Raw genomic sequence first — 18032 nt, 5'->3', positions numbered from 1 at the left:
CGGCCTTCAGGGTCTCCCTGCATGTTTCATACAGAGTATAGGCTTCTTCTGCTGAGCACACACACACCTCACATAAACCTCCTACAAGACTGAGAAAATAGACAAAGACTAATCCTTTGGTTTACACTTCATACTATGGTAAAGTACAAGTGGTGTGTACGTATGTGTTTGTTGTGTTTTGATATATCGATGGTCTTCAGCTGCACTCACCTTCCAAGGACGGGGTGTGCCACAAGTTTTAGAGCCTGTATATTGGGGCTCAGGAGATCCACAGCATTGCCATCTGGGTAAAACTGACATTGATAAACATCAGAAGTTATCCTGCACCATATTGTGTCTAATATGATTTATGGCGATGCTACTAAATAGAAGGACAAACCTGAATGAACGACACAGAGATGAACAACTCCTCTTTCCCTTGTGACAACATACGACTAAACAGATCTGCCAAGACCTATGACAGAGTCAAGGGTAACATGAATAGTGATGGATAAAAGCTGCCATTATTAAGGGTAGTTTTGTTTGGAGCTTCACCTGTTTGATGATAGTTTGGTCAATCAGAGCGCTAATCTTCTCTGTGGAGGCTCCACATATCAGCAGCGCTCCATTGAAACCGTCTGATACGGACTCAGTGAGAGGCTGCAGGAACTCAGGGTGGAAACTCTGCAGATTTATATTCTGACTTTTAGTTTCCAGACATTCCAAAAAAGGTTTGGTGATAAAAAAGCTATAAAGAGGCTTAGCGGAGTACAGCTCTAACACAGTCACTTTGAGGTCAGAAGCTCTTTTGTACCTGTATGTTGTCAACAGTCACAACTAGGTCAAAGGAGAAGGATTTTGCTTCCTGATTGAAAAACACATTACAACATCACAGAGGTTTCAGAAAGCAAATTGCTGAATGTTGATTGAAGCGAATCCAAATGTTTTACCTTATCCTTTCCCGATTTGTAGTCCAAACCACGTCCTTCCTCACCAATAACTACATCGTCTTTAACCAAACACAAAAAAACAAACATTTAAACACAAATTTACAACGACAGCAGAGCAAATTTACAGACTTTACATTTTTTTGTCTTTGCTTCACCTGGGAGCGCAGTCAGAACTACACCCACTCTCACGGTTTCTCCTCCCTCACACAACTGGAGAAACATGGAAATTGGGTCAAAACTGAAAACACAGCAGACTTAGTTCTCCTAATGTCTTTCCCATCTTTACACACTGACGTGGTTGATAAAATAAGGTACTTACAGGTGCGTTCATGTTCACAGTGGCCATCCCATGCGTATGTGTACCACAGCCACCACAGCCAGGTCACCTGGATTTCATTACACTGCACTGAAATATTAATGAGCCAGAATCTACTTTCACTGGTCTGGGTGATCAGGGTGTAGTCACCAAGATGGACACACATGGCACAACTGAGGGTATGAGCAGTAAAAACTATGAAATAATTACCGTAAAACACTTTTACATTGTATTTTTGAAATAACAGAAAGAGATCAGACGCATGTATTAGTAACAGGTTTGAATTTATCAGATTTATTGAATCATTTAGATATACAAAGATATTGCAAACAATGGAGAGATTAAAAGAAAATGCGTGAAACCGATTTATCCTGTATTCATTTTCCATTTTATCACTCACAAGGTTGCCACTTTCTATGGCACCCTTAAAATGTGGATATAGGTTGAAATTGACCAATAATGTTATTAACAGTTTTTAATGCTTTTATAGATCAGTTACTAGTTGCTCTGACACGGCTGTTACAGCTGGTAATGCCGCGCCGACCCTTCGGTCGATGGTCCCGGCCTATAGCATCACCACAGAAGCGTACACACAAAGATGTTTTCTGCAAACAATCAACAAAAAGAAAGGAGGTATGACAATAAACCCATGAAGAGTGACAGGCAGAGAGGAGAGTGGTTGCGTTGTGTCCCAGAGGTCGGATTCACACTTGTTTCAAGTGAGGAATTCATTGTCTGATTCCCCTGCTGGTCCACCACAGACGCACCGTCTGTGTTGTTCTGGCCCACACATGTCTCATTCATCAAGATGGTAAATTGGTTACTGTCCACCTTCAGCTCCTGGAGCTGAGGCAGGTTATCCAGACAGGGGCGACGTATGAGGCGGTTATGAGACAAATTCAGCCTTTTCAGGGTCAGTGGGGGGTTGTTGAATTCCTCCAGAACATTATAACTTAGATCCAGTTCTTCCAGAGAAGAAGAGTTCAGCAAATTAATCTCTGTGATCCCAGAGTGGGACAGATTGAGCATCCTGAGCGGCTTCAACTGGGGGCATTGCGGATAGTGGACGATTGAGAAATTGTTCCCGCTGACATCAAGCACGGTGAGGGCAGGGGTGAGACTCAGGAGCCTGCAGAGAGACTGGAGGGAGGCGAGGTTGCTGCGTCTCAGATGAAGAGATTTCAGACGGTTGAATGAAAGAGAGGAGCAATGTGTGATATTCTGCAGGCTCGTGTAAGAGATGGGGTTCTCTGACAGATCGAGCTGCGCCAGGTTTTCTACTTTTTGAGCCCAGCTGCAGTCAATCTCAACCAGGCCGCAACGAACAAGGACCAGAGATTTCAGGGAACCAAACAACCAGCGATGGAGCCCCTGGAATGAGGGCTGTAGGAGAACGGGGTCCACTCTTACGTCTTCTAGGAGGAGCGTTTTTATTTGAGGCGCTTTCGGTAACTCTGGATACTCTAAAGGCCAGACACCTTTCAGAGTTGATGAAATTATGTTAATTGTGTTCAACTTTGTGAATGACAGAAGAGGGATCACTGCACTGATGAATGAAGAAGGGATTGTGACGTTATTGAAAATGAGTTTTTCTACCTGTGATAAGAGAAAAACATTTGGCCCCAGGAATGTTTTCATCTCAGATAAGCTTACATTCAGTTTGCCATCTCTCAGCTCCAGCTCCAAAGCATTGAAACAATTCAGACTTTGTGGGTTGCGGATAACCATAACGTCGCACACACACCGAGTCATATCCAGTACACAAGGAGAAGGGGCCGCTTCTGAAGTGGCAGCGAGTGCCAACAGCAGCAACAGAATCGGTCTCTGATTCAGTGTCATCGTAGGCAGGAGGACTGTCAGCGACACCTGAAAATGTCAAGTTCCAGAGTGGAGTCTCAAGTCCTGAAAAAGACATTTTTTAAATATTACCTAACATGCTTTTTTATTTACAGTAAGGCACCTTCGTAACATTTAACAGATCATAAAAGGCGTTAAATTCGACCATCTGTAACCGAAATGAACTTTGCCTATATACAGGGTTTTTTTTAGGTAACGACAGAACATTTTATTTGAATAACTTTCTTTTCTAAATGTGGTTTATATCGTTTTCTCGATTCCAATTGCAAAATTGTTTAAAACTCCCTGTTTTGTCAGTGATGCCGTACATCTCAAGCATTATTAAAAGCTGCTAAAAAAGGTCTCCACCCAACCGGACAACTCTTAGGTTCAAAATACAAAAGTTCTATAATCTCCAATAATCTACAACTGGACCTAAAAAAATGCATTGAAAGACCATAAACTCAGCAAGTCAAGTAAAGCACTTACCCTCTGGTCAGTTTGTCTGTAGGTGTTGACTACCAACTGGTGACTGTGTTCAGTGCCTTTATTCTCACCTGACTTCCGATTTTCTTCAGCTCCTCTTCCTCACATCTCTTAAAAAAGGGAAGACCTGTGCTCTAGGACACGCAGCACTTCCTCAGAGCAGGAATAAATACCCCCAAATGAATCATGCCATTGCAATTTTTGCACGTCAACAACACAATGGTTCTGTTCTTTGCCCAGCAGATCCGGTTACTTTAATTGCATTGATTTGATGATAAGCACTGCCTCATTTAAACTGGCCAGCTTGTTAGCGTTGTACAGTACGGGGAAATTAGGCGATCCAGTTAATTATAGGGAAGACAGATGAGGAAGGAGGAACAGGTGTGTCAGTGAGAAGGTGCTTGGGAAAGAAAAGGCCAAGCTCAAAGTGTGGTAGGCCTCTTCTTTTTCACCTCATGTTTGAGGCCCACACTGAGTTCAAGGGTTAGAGGCACACTGTGATTTTCAAGGGCCATATGTGGAGTCAGATAGGAAGTATCTGTACTTTTCTTAGGAAAGCTGATTTAACACAGCCCACCCCACTCAAATATACAATTGTGGTAATTCATAGTACCTGCGGTAAGTCATGGCTTTATGCTATAGATGTATGTCAGTCTGCCAACGTGTCACTATATTTGATGACTACGTTCAGATGTATTTCCTGCTGATGCATGACATGAAAAGGTCAGACTGTATATATTAGTTACTGGTTGTTTGCGTAGTGACTGATGAGCTCGAGCTGTCTTTAATTCCAGTCAGCGGGTGAGAGGTGTATTTTGGTTGTAGTGATTATTCTTTTACCATCTTTCTTTGGTGCACCTTGTGTTGCCCACCTCTTCTTCTCTCCCTTCAGGCTCTCCTTTAGTAGGACCAGTGGTCTTGTAATGTTATGATTTAATGACAAATAAAACTGCTTGAACTGGTTGTTTGACTGCTGTGTTGGGGAAAGAAGTTATAGGTGGTTGCAAAACCCTGTACAAAAGAGTGATAATCAAAGGACTAAAGGATGATTAAATCGATAATTTCTCCATGTTTTAAGTTCTTGAACAGCAAATGTCTAAAACTGAGTGAGTCCAGTGTGCGTCAATAAGAAGTGAAACTCTAAACTAAAAACTGATGGAAGAGGTAAGTGAGCAGTATCAGTGAATCTTATCAGGTATAAGATAACAATGCAAATAGTGTGGTTAGGAAAACTTTATTGAACCTTCTTATCACAAACATCCTCAGTCTCCATCTCACACGTTCACAGTCTTTTTAAAGAGTAGGTTCCCCCAAATTACAAAGAATATATTCTCACTAAACTCATATCTAGCCATGCAGATAGTTTGGGTTTTATTTATCTGAGGTTAATTTGTGGTGCTCACAGCATTAACAAAAACCTCTCTTGAGAGTCTGTGTCCCCGTTACTCTGAATAATCCAGACTGTTGTTCAGTGTGGTCTGTAGATTATCAAATCAGGAAAGAGTCTGGCTGTTATTTTTTAAATGTAATGTTTCAATGCTATATGCACCATAAACAAATTTGCCTCCATTGTTGTAGCGTGCAGGAAGACTTCCCAGACGATGTCGTCAAAACTGAACTACCTCCATGTCTACATGCTAGAGGTCAGGGAGAAAAGTGTGATTATATGAATATCAAGATTAAAATGAGAAGAACACCTCCAAAATATATAAAAGACAAAAAAGATTAAACATTAAAAGCAATACACTGTAACAGCCCTATATTGATTTTATTTCAAGCAGCCAGCAAAATAGTAAAAATCAGAAATTACATGGAAGTGCACTGATCAGGAATTAAAGCATTAACTGTAGGCGGGTCTGCATCCAGCTTAAAATAACTTTTTCTCATGTCTGTGGAGCTTGATGAAAAGAAACTGCAAACCCTCTGCTTCATTTGTTTTCACTCTGGAGAAAAGAAAAAGTACATAACATGTGATGATGAGTAGTAACACAAGCTAGTGAATAAACATCTTAACAGTTTTTTTCACAATTGCTAAAACAATTTCTGAAACTAGGGCCGTCTTTGCCAAGATTTAACACCCCAAAAACATAAGCACAGAATATTTTACATTTCTTGCAAAACAAATACAATATGTTTACTTTATTGACTTTGACTGAAGATCTGTCTGGTACCATAAACACAAAACAGTATATTGCAGTTACAGTCCTCAAAGACTCTCTCCCAAATCTGATGTAGATGACCATCTGTAGTTATATCAAAAAGTGTGTTTTAGAATTCCAGACTTAGTGTAAAGCAGACAATGTGCTTGTGGTTTAGCATACCTGGTCAATAGAGTTGATGAGTTAGTGATTTCAATAATTGTACCAGTTTTTGCATCTTGGCAATAGCAAAAAAAACGAATCCACTAAAAAAAAAACCTAATACGAGGCACTCACCGTCAACACTGAGGGTCTTCTGCATCAGCATGGGTGCAACCATCCTCGGTCGAACTGAAAAAAAGAAAAAGGGGCAATTAAGTTCATCATTCATGACAGCCTCGCATGAAAAAGCTACAGACGTAGCGTTGAATCAAAAGTCCTTTAATCTGTGTCTTCTACCTCTGCGACAGTCGGGGCGGGCGCGCATGCTGGTGCCCTCGATGGGCGTGCCAGTCTCGTCCACGCACCAGCAGTAGCCGGTGGGGGCCCAGCACTGCATGGGCTTGTAGTGGCCCTGCTCGTCACACTGGGGCTTGTAGACACCGACCTTGCTGGCTCCAGTTGCTGCCTCCGTCTGGCATTTGGTCTTGATCACAGAGGCTGAGGGATGGAAATAGTAGAGGACATTAAATAGTTTTAATAATTACTGGTGACTGCAGCAAAGTTAAAGTAATAGGGATTTGGAGGAATTGCACGTATTTGCTTTCCTGACGAAAGTTAGAAGATCGGTACCATCATCCTATGTAGCCATTTAATATGAAGCTACAGCCAGCAGATGGTTAGCATAGAAGAGTGGTATTGATCTTCTCATGTAACTCCCTTTCAGAGAGCAAATAAGCCTTTTGTCAAACTATTCCTTGAAGGCAAGGCTAAATCTTTGCTTCAAGTTTCACCGTGAGCAGTGCAGGAAATAACACTTATTACCCTTTGCACCATATAACAACCTCTCCACCTAGAAACTCAGTGACAATAGCAAAACATTTGACAGAAACTAGTTATTATTTATACTTGTGTCAATGCTAGAAATGTTCTGCGTTTGTTTGTTTTGAATGTTTATTTGAATGTTGTCATGGATGGCTGATTTTAAACTGTAACATGGAATTTGAACGATTACTTAAACTATCAATGCCCATCAAAGGACTGGTGTTGGAAAGTAGCTTCAGATATATACACATGTAGAGTAGGAAAGAAAGTTGCAGTAACCTGATTCAGGTGTTGGGGTCACAGGATTCTGCTGGGCCATCTGGAAGATCAGCCAGTAACGCATCCAGGACTCAAAGCTCTGCAAAATGTATACGTTTATGCAAATTAATTTTTTTATGCCTATCTTTTATTTTAGTAGTCTCCATGTAAATGTGTGTGAGGCTTTACCTTCCACTCGCTCTCATTCACGTGCTGCTTCATGCTCTGCAGGTTGGCCAGGAAGGTCTCGTTGAACTGCGGCAGCTGAGAGTCCTCCTTCAAAACATGCCGAGAAGCTTAGTGACAACACAACATCAGCGACGTGAGGACGCACAGCACACGAGTGCAACATACCTGCATGAGGTCCTTCAGCTGTGTCTCCAAGCTGACAACACTGTCCTTCAGTTTCTGATGGGAGGGAAGAAAGGAGTCAGATAATGTGTGTTTGAATTCATGTTGAAACATATTCATTCATTATACATAATCCAGGTCAATATCTGCAACAGTGGGTTGCCACCTAGATCGAGTTAAATGAATTGGATTTTATAGGAAGCAGGTGTAAACCTACAGTCATGGGTGTCTTGGCGTCCTCATCCAAAGTCAAGTCCATCATTAGAGGAAGACTCATCATGGGCATCTGCATCCTCATTGGAGCTGTGAACAAACAAACAAACAAATTAATAAATTAACAAAGAAAAACAAAAACCCCAAAAATATGTAATTGCAAAAAAAAGAACTTTGGAGAGATCTTTGTTTGATTTTACTGAAAGCTAGTGAACTGATTTGTTGTTTGTGTTATTAACCACACACACAAATACCTGATCTAAGATTACAAAACAAATTGTCAGCGCCACAGAATAAATAAATACATAAATAACTAAAAATAACTAAAAACATATAAATAGAAAATTAAAACTGAATAAAATGCAGGCAAAAGATAATCAATCCTCTAAAGGATGCTTTTTCATCACAGCAACACCGGATGTTTTGAATGCTAGATAAGTATGGTAATATGATGCTGCTCGAAACAATAAGATCAACATACGTATGGCGCACAGCTGAAAGCAAATGTTCATTTCTCTGTGCAGGTTTCGTATCAAGTTCCTTAAAGCAAATCCTCACTTCCTTGTCCACCTCCTTATTCCTTATTCCTTATTCCTCCTCCTCCTCCTCCTCCTCCTCCTCCTCCTCCTCCTCCTCCTCCTCCTCCTCCTCCAAGAGGAGTGATGTGTCATTAGTGACACATTCCTGCTCGGACCACCCTGTCTGATCATTGGGACTTTCATGCCTCCTTTTACCTTTGGATGAGCGGACAAGCTGTTTGCCCAATCTTTCTGTGTTTCTCTGCAGCGTGTGGATCTCCTGCTTCTGGCCAAACACCATGTAGGCAGTGAAGACCTGGCTGGCCAGCAGCAGACATGCAATGGTTGTCAGTGCTGCCACCTTAAAGGCACGACGGTTGGAGCCTCTGAGGGAGAGAAATAGAGAACTATGAGGGGAGAACATGAAAATGAAACACACATAAATTCATATTTTTACAAAAGATTCCAAAGTATTAAAGTTACATCTATATATATGTGAATATATATGCTGCTCTTAATCAGCCAATAAAATGCGAGCATCACTTGTTACCAGGAAGACACACTTCCTGTTGTTATCAGGAAGTATGCATACAACTATTTAACAGCTATTAAAAAATTATAAAGTGGTGTAAAATATTTTTTTTCTCATAAAAAGGTCACAACAACTTTATATTTTGTTATTAGTTGCTACAGTGAAAAAGTTAAACTACAACACAGCAGCTCATTGTACAGTAGTATGTAAACAATGACATCATATATAATTGGGCATTGTTATTAGAATGTTGGTATGTTACTCATAAATCATATTTATCTCTTAAGTTGAAATGTAAAACGTTGGCCAATGTTTTTTTCGCTGTTGTTAATTATGAACCAATAGTATGACGGCATCACCAGTTACTAGGCAGACGGCTTCTGTGAAGTGGCTGCTGTCCGATTCAAAGTTAGGCAACTAAAGATGCTTTAAAATATGTAATACAAATAAAATAAAATAAAATATATGAAGTGTTAGAAAGCAATAACTAAATTAACTTATTGTTTCAGGAACAAATCGGATGCAAAGAAAATATATGATTCGATATCATCCCATTCAGGAAAAAAACAGAATATAAAAGCACAATTTAAACAAGTAAGCTAATTAATAAGTCATAAGCTAAATTATCTTGGCTTCCAACTTAAACCGTCATACTTTAAAAAAGTTGTAATCGTGGTTTATATTTTAATTCAGCTACACAAAGAGGAACACGTACTTCAGTTACAAAGATGTGAATTGTCTGCGACTACTGAGCGAACAGCTGTTGATACGAGTATAAGTTGATGGTGATGACCACTCACCCTGTGGGTCCGGCAGAGGGAACAAGGACCTCTTCACTGCCCGCCAGGCTCCCTCCGGACAGGGGAGCATCTTCTGCAAAGTCGGCCATCTGTTCTGGAACGTCTTCAGTTTAAAGCAACAAACTGGAGAAAGTCCGACAAGTCCTGCGGATAAATGCTGTCAGAAATGAGGAAGGAGCACAGGCTCGTTCTTTAGAAAGGTGAAAGATGTGGAAAGTCCCTCCTGTCTTAAACGCGCTGTTGGACGTAGGGCTCAGTGGAGCTGAGAGCGCTGTGATTGGTCGATTAATATAGTCATCACTTGTTGATAGAGGCAGAAAACAGTGAAGGAGTATATTTCACTCAACTTGTCCTACTGGTTATTATCTATTGTTTGCACTAATTCTAAGCTTACATGGGCTATTCAATTAATGTAGGTTTAATGCTACCAATACGTTGTTAAAAAACAAATACTACTTGTGAATAGGTTACTCATAATACACGTTATCTGGATATCTTTTCCTTTTTATCAAGGTTACAAAGTGCTCTACAGGAAAAGGAAATAAGCAAACAATGAAAATACAAGTATAACTATTTTCAGTACCAACAATAGAGCAACACAACATTTAAGTAGTGACCATGCCAACAGGAATTATGTTATGTATTTTAACTTTAATCCATTATTCTTCTTAAATGCAGCAATTCATGTTACCATATGTTGGTCAATGTTTACTTCCTGATGTAACTTTGGTATATTCTTGTGTTTTCCCAAACGAGGAATGAAAAATAAATAAATTACATGAGCCACATGTTATTCTACCCAGGGTCATCAGAAGGACAATTCAAAAGTGTATTATGCTGTAATAACATTTAGAGACTTGGTTATTTCAGTCCAGAAAGCACCTCAACATGAAGTGAAACCAAAAGACAAAGAGACCTTGTTATCGCCCGACAGTGACGTACATTTCTAGAAATGCACAACAGCAGACACCGCCATCCTGCTTGCACTAAATTTAATGCGTAATTAACTAAAAGTGTGTTGATAATAAACAGGTAGGAACTCAACTGAGAAATGAGGGGAAAGCAGATCAAACTATTGAAAAATACAGTGGTGTTTTATTTGCAAATTAAAAAGCACCGACAATATTAGTTACAATGTAAAAATTATTGACAACAATTACAAATCTTTATCATACAGTCCAGGAGATTAGTACCATCATTGCTGTTATGTGTTATCACTTAATACTTTATATGGAGAGACTCAGTACCTGTGTACAATAGTTGGCAGTGAGAGGAACAAGAGGAAACAATCTCAGCGACACACCTCTGCACGATGAAGTGATCCAAACTCCCCTCAGCACAGCACTGACACTTCACACTATGGGAATGGGCTGATGGAGAGTGTAAACCCAAACACATTCAATAATTTAGGTCTACCGAAGGTTGCGTATTATGTACATTACAAAGTCGGGAAATGAAAGGACCAACATGTGCATTGATATCACATCAGAACATTGTACAAAACTATTGCAATAAGAGCAGCTTTTTGTTATCTATGCTTGACATCTAGTTGCAGTGGTAACACCTTAACCGACAACCAAACGTCTGTATGGTTTCAATGGGCATTCTGTTGTTCTGCCTGGCAACTTTTAACGTGTTTCCCAGAGACAGCTTCTCTCCCTCCCACCCCGCCCCCCCAAACTTAAAATGATCTAATAGATGAAATGAAATAAAATATACAGTTCTGACAAAAGAAAAAGAAGAATCCAAAGCAGAAAACAGATTTGAAATGCCTAATCTCGTTCTGTACACTATCTGAATCTCTCTGACCACAATGTGTAGTTAAACATACAGTAGCTAGCTTATGATCTTCTTCACAGACTGTGGTAGGATCCATTTTTGTTAGTGTGCTTTCCAGTAACCTGTATGTTCAGAAGCGATGTTTTCTTGAGTGCCTTAAATATTGTGCTTACGACATATATCCCACTGCTCCTGCTCGAGCCAAGTCAGTGGTCTGAACCGACTGCACAGGAGGCCGAGCCGAACAGTTTAACAAACCCGTCTTCTGTACATCCGGCCTATTGGAGAAAACTGAGCTAAAATGGTTTAGTTTTGGTACATTCTACAATAATGCATTGCTGTCAGCATTACAGAAACGTTAAAAACAAAAATCTGAGGAAATTAAAGAAAACATCACTTAAAAAAAAAAAAAAAAAAAGGAACCCTCAAAAGTCCACGTGGTAATATTTCAATGAAGATTCTGTCCTGGCACTTGTAAATGCAATAACTAGATACTACCAAGGCCTATCGATAAGGCTACAACATGCAGCCTGAGTCAAGACTCCAGATGTCTCATTCTCCTCTCATACAAACTTATAAACACTTATGTCAAAGGCATTTGCCACCATTGTCTCTTTGTCAATCAGGCTGTCATCCATTGAAGTCAATGTTAAGTTGCCTGTTTTCATGTGCTCCAAACACAACAACTCTTCCCTGTAGACACAGGTGACGTTGTGTTCATCTTTTCCATCTGTTTTCCATTCTTCCAAACCGTGAAGAATGCTCAAGCTTCAGACTGTTTTTTTTTTTTTCCTTCCTTTGATTTTCAAGATGAAGTCCATGCGAAGAAGAGATGTTTGATTAAGGAGAGCAGGGATGTGATTATCAAACAGTGACTGAAGGTTCCTGCTATGCACCACTGAGCCTTTGCTTCTTCTGCAGGACACAGCAGAGGCCATCACTAGGACATCCGTGGTCCTGGTTTGTCCTGCAGGGGAGTAACAGCATCTGGAAGCTCAGGGAGAGAGAGAGCGGAGCGATAACAGCTGCTCAAAGCAACTACTACGCTCTCGTCTTGCTCATCATCCACTGCTGTCCTGCTCATTTGGGAAGATCACAATTAAGTTTTGAGTTCTGGTTGGGCATCCCATCTTCAATTGTCGATATATATATATATATATATATCAGTCCCTTTCAAAACTATTTGGGATCTTCAACATTTCAGGCCACCCCAGCAGGGTGAAGTTCAGTGTGTGGAGCTGTGGTCTCCCCCCCGTGGTGCTGCTACCTGGTGTGGACCAGCTCTTCTCTGAGCCAGCTGGGCAGCGGCTGACCCATCCTGTAGAGCAGCTTGGACAGCTCAATGTTGTGATCCCTATAGTACTCCCTGAGCAAGCCCTGCGACTGAAGGAGACAAGGAGACAAGATGAAATCACCTCTAAAACATATGATCAAAAGTGGAAAAAAATGAAAGGTTAAATATCAACAGCTGGTAAAATGTATTTTTTTAGAGCAAAAGTCTCATACCTCAGGGTTCATGTCGGGGTACCTGCGCCCTTTACTCTTCCCCAAACACTTGGTCTTCCCTCCCTCCAGCAGCTGACACCAGAACCCTTTCTTAGGGTCGAACCTGTACATAATACATGCATAAAAGAATAGTGAACTACAGAGTACTTCATTTAGAGTTCAAATCTACTGTTACCAATCAAAACCTCCCCATGGCTATGTCAAAAAAACAACACCACCACAATTTTGGGTGATTTTTGGGAATGAAGTAGAAGGATGAAATGGGGACGATGCGGTTCATGGTCGGCATCTTTACCCAAAGTCTAAAAAAATGCTCTATAGTAAGACCTGATTTCTGCCAGATGAATAAAATGAAGTCTTACATATCTGCTTTGTTTCATTTGCACTTAACTTAACTTGTTTGGAACCGTACACACGTGTTGAAAAGTGACAAACGACAACTAAATGTAAGCTGTGTCCGAGTCTAAAGCTATAAATCAGTCTGTGAATTAATTTGTAAACATGGCAGTTGATGAAATTACTCTGCAAGTGATTTAAAGTGAAAGACGATACTCACGCTAGGATCTTGTGGTAGTTGATGACGTTGACCAGGGCCAGATACTTCTGGATTTTATCCATGATTGAAGCCGGCTCAGTCTTCAGCATCTGTCCATCCAAGACTAACAGCTGAGTGAGACACACAAACAGGCAACCAAACGTCAGAACAGGAGCAGGACTGTCTTCATTACTGCAATCATTTTTTATCAATTTCAAAATGTTTCTGGTTGAAAAATACAAATGTTCTTTCCTCTACCACAATAGCTTCCTGAAAACCTAAAGTCTGCATTAAATGATCTGCTAATAGATAACACTACTACAACCTTTGTTGTAACAGGAATGACCACAGATAGATTTTATAATTCGGGGGCAACAAAAGCTTGTTTTTCAGGGACTGTCCCTAAAGGGCAGCTCCCTTCCCTCGTGGTCCAGAAGATTTAACACACTGCCCGTAAGAACTGTGCAAAAAGAGTCAACAAGCCTCTTTCACCTCAAACCTTTCAGGAAAAAAAAAATACCTGCCAGCCATCCATAAAGTTTGATTTACACAGAGGAGACCGTTTTCACATCCCAACTTCAGCTAACTTGGCTTGTAACTGCACGCTGCCCACCACTACGTGCATGAACACTCCCACAGTACCTGGCTGGAGTGGTAGAAGTTGAGCCAGCGCTCCAGGTGGATGGCGTACCAGCCTGGCACCAGACAGCGATTCTGGAGGACCCGTAGTTTGACCGGAGCGTCGTGGCTTGCGGTGATGACGTCATGGAAGGAGTACTTCAACGCCACCGGGTCATCGTGGGCTCTTTGGTGCTGTGGGCAGACAGAGAAGTGAGCAAAATAAATCTAATTATACTACGGTGGTTTTTGTTTAAAAGATGCTTATGATACTAGTTCAGGGTTGCCTGTGACATACCTGGTACCAAGAGTAAGCTCTGTCCGCTGGGTTGATGAGGATGGTGACGATCTTGGCTTTGGGCAGGAGGGCTGCAGCCCTCTGAGCAGCCACCTCAGAGTCAAAGTAGTTGGCACTCTTCTCAAAGTAGTAGTCCGAACTTGTGTTGGAAGGCAGGGGGAAGTACTCCATATACCTAACGCACAGCAAACACAAGTGTTACAAGCAGCCGTAGTTGATCCGGTCCAATTTGCTCTCCGTAGATAAGAATAATTTCTCTGTACGCTACGTGGGTGATCGGCCATGTACAACAGATTGTCACCTCGTATAAAGAAAAAACCCATCGAGCAGCACTTACGATATTCACATTTGGGCTGCCCGCTCAACATAAATATCAAGCCTGCCAAGTGAATTTTGTGTTGGACTCTTTTTGCTCTGCTGCATGAAGCTTCTCGTTACACCTACAGGAAACTCAAGGGAAGGTTTATCTAAATAGGTGTTTGTGCGGCTGGTCTTGCTCTTAGGAATTTCACTAATGAGTGTATTTGTTGTCGAGTGGCGTCTCGGCATCATTTGCATTTTGCTTCTTGATTTCATTTGCATTAAACAGAAACACCCCGACCACCGTGGGGTTGGAAATTTAATGAGAAAGTCAGAATTCAATCTAATGTTTTTTTCAACTGTTCTTTCATGTTTTTGTAACTTGATTTCACCTGCATTCCTACAGAGATGAAATATTCAGAGGTTTCCTGTATATTTTAAGTTTTACTATTGCATCTGTACTTTGCCACCGAGTTTTACTCCCTCAAGCCACAACAAGTCTGTGCCCACAAAACTTAACATCTAAATTGAACTCAACAAACGTCAAAAACAAGTAAACACCCAAAATCAAAGGAAATAATGCACATAAAATCCTGAAGCTAGTTAAATGTGTTGGTAGCTGCTGCCATGCACTGCTTACGTCACACAAGTCTGTGAGGTTTCTTACCAGTCAATGCCTCTGTGGTAGTTGTGCCCATTGAAGAACTGGATCTCCTCAAAGGTCTCCTTGCTCGGGTAGTTACTGGTCAGGTCAGGGTGCATGCCAAGAAACAGGTAGAGCGCTGTCGTCCCTGAGAGGAGAAAGAAAGAGCAAGCGACAAAGACAAGACAAAGAGGGGAAGAAAAGAGGAAAAGGGTTTAAGGGAGTGCACATCTCATTATAAGATGAACACACAGTCTAAACAACAGCAGCATTCAAACCACTCTGAACATGACTCGACTTCTGCTTCCAACTGAACGATGAACTTCTATTTTAATCATTTCCAGATTCATCCTGTAGGTGGTGCTGAAGCACTGTTTCTCACCCGTCTTCTGAGGCCCGATGACGAGCAGTTTGGGGAAGCGGTCACATGTTTTCTCTTTGGACCAGATGTCCTTGTGCCTTTTGTCCTCGCAAGGATCCTGTAGCCACAAAAGAGATAAACAATCGTTTTGTTTCAAGTGTGGTTTCTACAAAAGTTCTAACAAATACCTCGATTCAACAATACAAGTGAAAGTAGGTTAATCTTTGTTCGTCGGGCACTACAGTTAACAAATGAGATGCATTTTAATAAAATATGTTACGATGAGTAATGACATTGCTCTCCATCCATCCATAAAACAATGTATTACTCATTACCACGGTCATTATTTCAAAGGATTGAAGCTATTACTGTTTAATTACATATTTTAGGGGATACAATGTGTTTTATACAGCAACGTCGTCTGCCATTTCGTGTCATTATTTCAGCATTCAACTGAAAGCTGTCAAAAAAAATGACTGCTGGGTGCAAATCTAATATGCAATAAATATATAAATACATGATATCACCATCACCTGCCAGAGTGGATCTCTCTCGGAGGGGAAGAGGCTGAAGTACTTCTGAGCCAGCTGAACAGGTGGCAAGGTCTGCATCTTCAGGTTGGTCCACGTCTGGAGGAACATCACCAGGCTTTTGAAGGTGTACAGGCCGAGGCGATCATTCCCATAGTTGGACAGATGGGTCATGAAGATACTGATCTGTGATGGGAAGGAACAAGCAGAGGAAGACGTAACTCAATATGCTATAAACTGGGGATGGGTGGTATGAATTGTTTCAACGGCACATTATCAGTAATGTGTGCTATGTTAACTTAGCTGAAGCTGAAACAGTTAGTCGATTAATTGATTTGTCTAATTCTCATCAGAATAAGGACAGCACACCTGCTAAAACCTTAAGATAACAATGTTTGGTGCTCATATGGACATTGTATCCATCTTTTCTGTAGATGTTGTTTATCACGGATGATGAAATTGCTTTCGAAACTGATCCTGTTGCAATTCTCATATCCGACTATTTTAAGAAAATCAAGAACCCCTCTTTTAACCGAGGCAGAGTCACTGACAGGCCACTAAAAATACAAGAGTAATTGCGTCCCTTTCACGCTTATACAAACGCACTTCAAGATAAAGTCGTGGAGAAATTGATGTAAGGGAAAGACCAAATAATAATGAAATTACTTGAACAAAGGGTGCTTATTCAAAGTTTGAACATGGTTTCGTTTTAAAGAGGAATTGAGAGGAATAAAATTATCTGCAGACTATTCAGGGTGACTTTTGTGGCAGATATCGTCATAAAAGTCACCTTTTTTTATCATCTCAAAAATGCCACTCCAATAAAAGAAGCTTTCACAGTAGTGTAAAAAACAGAAAGCACGATGCCGACATCACTGCATGACTCACTGCCGAGTCATTGTCCCGTCCCTCATTTAGATTTCAATTTGCACCGCCAGTTAATGGGTTTCCAAGTGTGCAAGACAAAAGCTGTGCCTTGTGGATGTATGCTTGACTCACAGGGTTCAGCAAAACAGTGAGGAAGAGTTCTCCGCCATTGATGAGCTTGTCCAGTTCATTCGGACTGCCTGGGTAGTCTTTATAGAAGATGGTGTGTGTGAAAAGACCACACGTCTGCCTGGGCAGCACCTGTGAAATAAACACAAAGTCACTAAAAGGACAAAAAAAAAAAGGAATTCACTCACACACACACACACATTGATGAAGGAAATCACAAAGAAATGCATCCACACAAATAAACAAAAACACCATCAGCCCTCCGTTGAGAGCGGCGCTGTCAGGACTCCAGGCGGTTACCCCACACATTGTTTGCTCTCAATAACATTCATATTATGCAGCTCATCTAGCCAAAGCAAACCCCTTATTCACTCCGAGTCTATATGGAAATTCATGGAAATGCGTTTACAGTTTGGAGTGTCAGGGGAACTGAATATCAATCATCAGTAAGCAGTGGAGACTGTCCATTCAGACTGCGGCGCTATCTGAAGGACGGTTGTAGAGCTCTGAGACCACACAGGCTGACTGAATGCCAACGCTACAAAGGAACTGGATCGAGGCTGCACCGTTTCCTATCAGCGCTGAAGGTCAACCTCGGAAAGACATAGATAAGATGTCTTCCTTTTTTTTTTTTTTGAACCTCTTGAATGTTATCTATTCAACTTTAATTCTGCTCTCATGAGTATATTATTCAGCACCGGCTGGCGCTGTGAAGTTGCATGGGGGTGCAGTTTTCTTTGGGGGGGGTGTTGACATTTTAGTGATTGGTTGTGTGCAGACATTTGCTGTGCTATGTGGTGGTGCTGAGGCCTGGACAGGTTCACTCGACTTTCCCACACTATTATCTCTTACTTAGGAGAAGAATACAGCAGCCCAGCTAAGACTAATGAGAGGATTGCCTCGGTGATATACCGTACATGACAATAAGATTCTGCTCAGTATCTTTGGGGACAGCACTTAAGGAAAGCAGAGGCGGAATGGAAAGAGGGATGATGGAAAAATGCAGGATGGAGAGTAGCCGCTGGTCATGAGCGAAGAATAAGTACAAAAGAACTGGAGGAGGTAGAGACGGCGAGATAATTAATGAATGAAGGATAGCATATGT

General features: G+C 41.1%; 2 protein-coding genes across 3 annotated transcripts in view; both read right to left on the bottom strand.

The window, feature by feature from the left end:
* Window positions 1-4785: 4785 nt before the first annotated feature.
* On the bottom strand, window positions 4786-9572 carry cd74a (CD74 molecule, major histocompatibility complex, class II invariant chain a). Of its 2 annotated transcripts, none has more exons than XM_079167745.1 (9): window positions 9362-9572; window positions 8246-8415; window positions 7516-7601; window positions 7302-7355; window positions 7137-7220; window positions 6969-7047; window positions 6165-6365; window positions 6003-6056; window positions 4786-5510 (listed from the first exon to the last, which is right to left on the bottom strand). In XM_079167745.1, exons 1-9 carry the CDS (start codon window positions 9448-9450, stop codon window positions 5506-5508), a joined length of 822 nt encoding a protein of 273 aa, XP_079023871.1. In that variant the 5' UTR covers window positions 9451-9572; the 3' UTR covers window positions 4786-5505. The 2 variants fall into 2 exon arrangements, with proteins under 2 accessions (XP_079023871.1, XP_079023870.1); XM_079167744.1 differs by having other exon boundaries at window positions 7137-7223; window positions 9362-9570.
* Window positions 9573-11041: 1469 nt separating this feature from the next.
* The window catches only part of ndst1b (N-deacetylase/N-sulfotransferase (heparan glucosaminyl) 1b), a 36600-nt gene continuing 29609 nt past the window's right edge, over window positions 11042-18032 (bottom strand). The window contains exons 7-15 of the mRNA XM_079167060.1: window positions 16931-17059; window positions 15935-16117; window positions 15423-15519; window positions 15065-15188; window positions 14098-14272; window positions 13824-13994; window positions 13203-13312; window positions 12647-12749; window positions 11042-12523 (exon numbers count right to left, since the gene is read on the bottom strand). Of these exons, the coding sequence (XP_079023186.1) occupies window positions 12404-12523; window positions 12647-12749; window positions 13203-13312; window positions 13824-13994; window positions 14098-14272; window positions 15065-15188; window positions 15423-15519; window positions 15935-16117; window positions 16931-17059 (1212 nt within the window). The 3' untranslated portion in view covers window positions 11042-12403. The remainder of the gene's footprint in view (window positions 12524-12646; window positions 12750-13202; window positions 13313-13823; window positions 13995-14097; window positions 14273-15064; window positions 15189-15422; window positions 15520-15934; window positions 16118-16930; window positions 17060-18032) is intronic.

This window comes from Pholis gunnellus, assembly GCF_910591455.1.
Source record: "Pholis gunnellus genome assembly, chromosome: 10".
Classification (NCBI taxonomy): domain Eukaryota; kingdom Metazoa; phylum Chordata; class Actinopteri; order Perciformes; family Pholidae; genus Pholis; species Pholis gunnellus.
Note: the sequence above shows the minus strand (reverse complement) of the source record. Positions and strands in the feature narration are given on the sequence as shown.

Bases quoted from the DNA above. Each gene is read 5' to 3' on its own strand.
- cd74a (XM_079167744.1), bottom strand. From the start codon at position 9,450: ATGGCCGACTTTGCAGAAGATGCTCCCCTGTCCGGAGGGAGCCTGGCG. The intron at 7,356-7,515 runs GTAGGTTTACAC...CCCTCCCATCAG, and splicing joins ACGCCAAGACACCCATGACT to AAACTGAAGGACAGTGTTGT. The intron at 6,057-6,164 runs GTAGAAGACACA...TCTTTTTTTCAG, and splicing joins CCGCCCCGACTGTCGCAGAG to TTCGACCGAGGATGGTTGCA.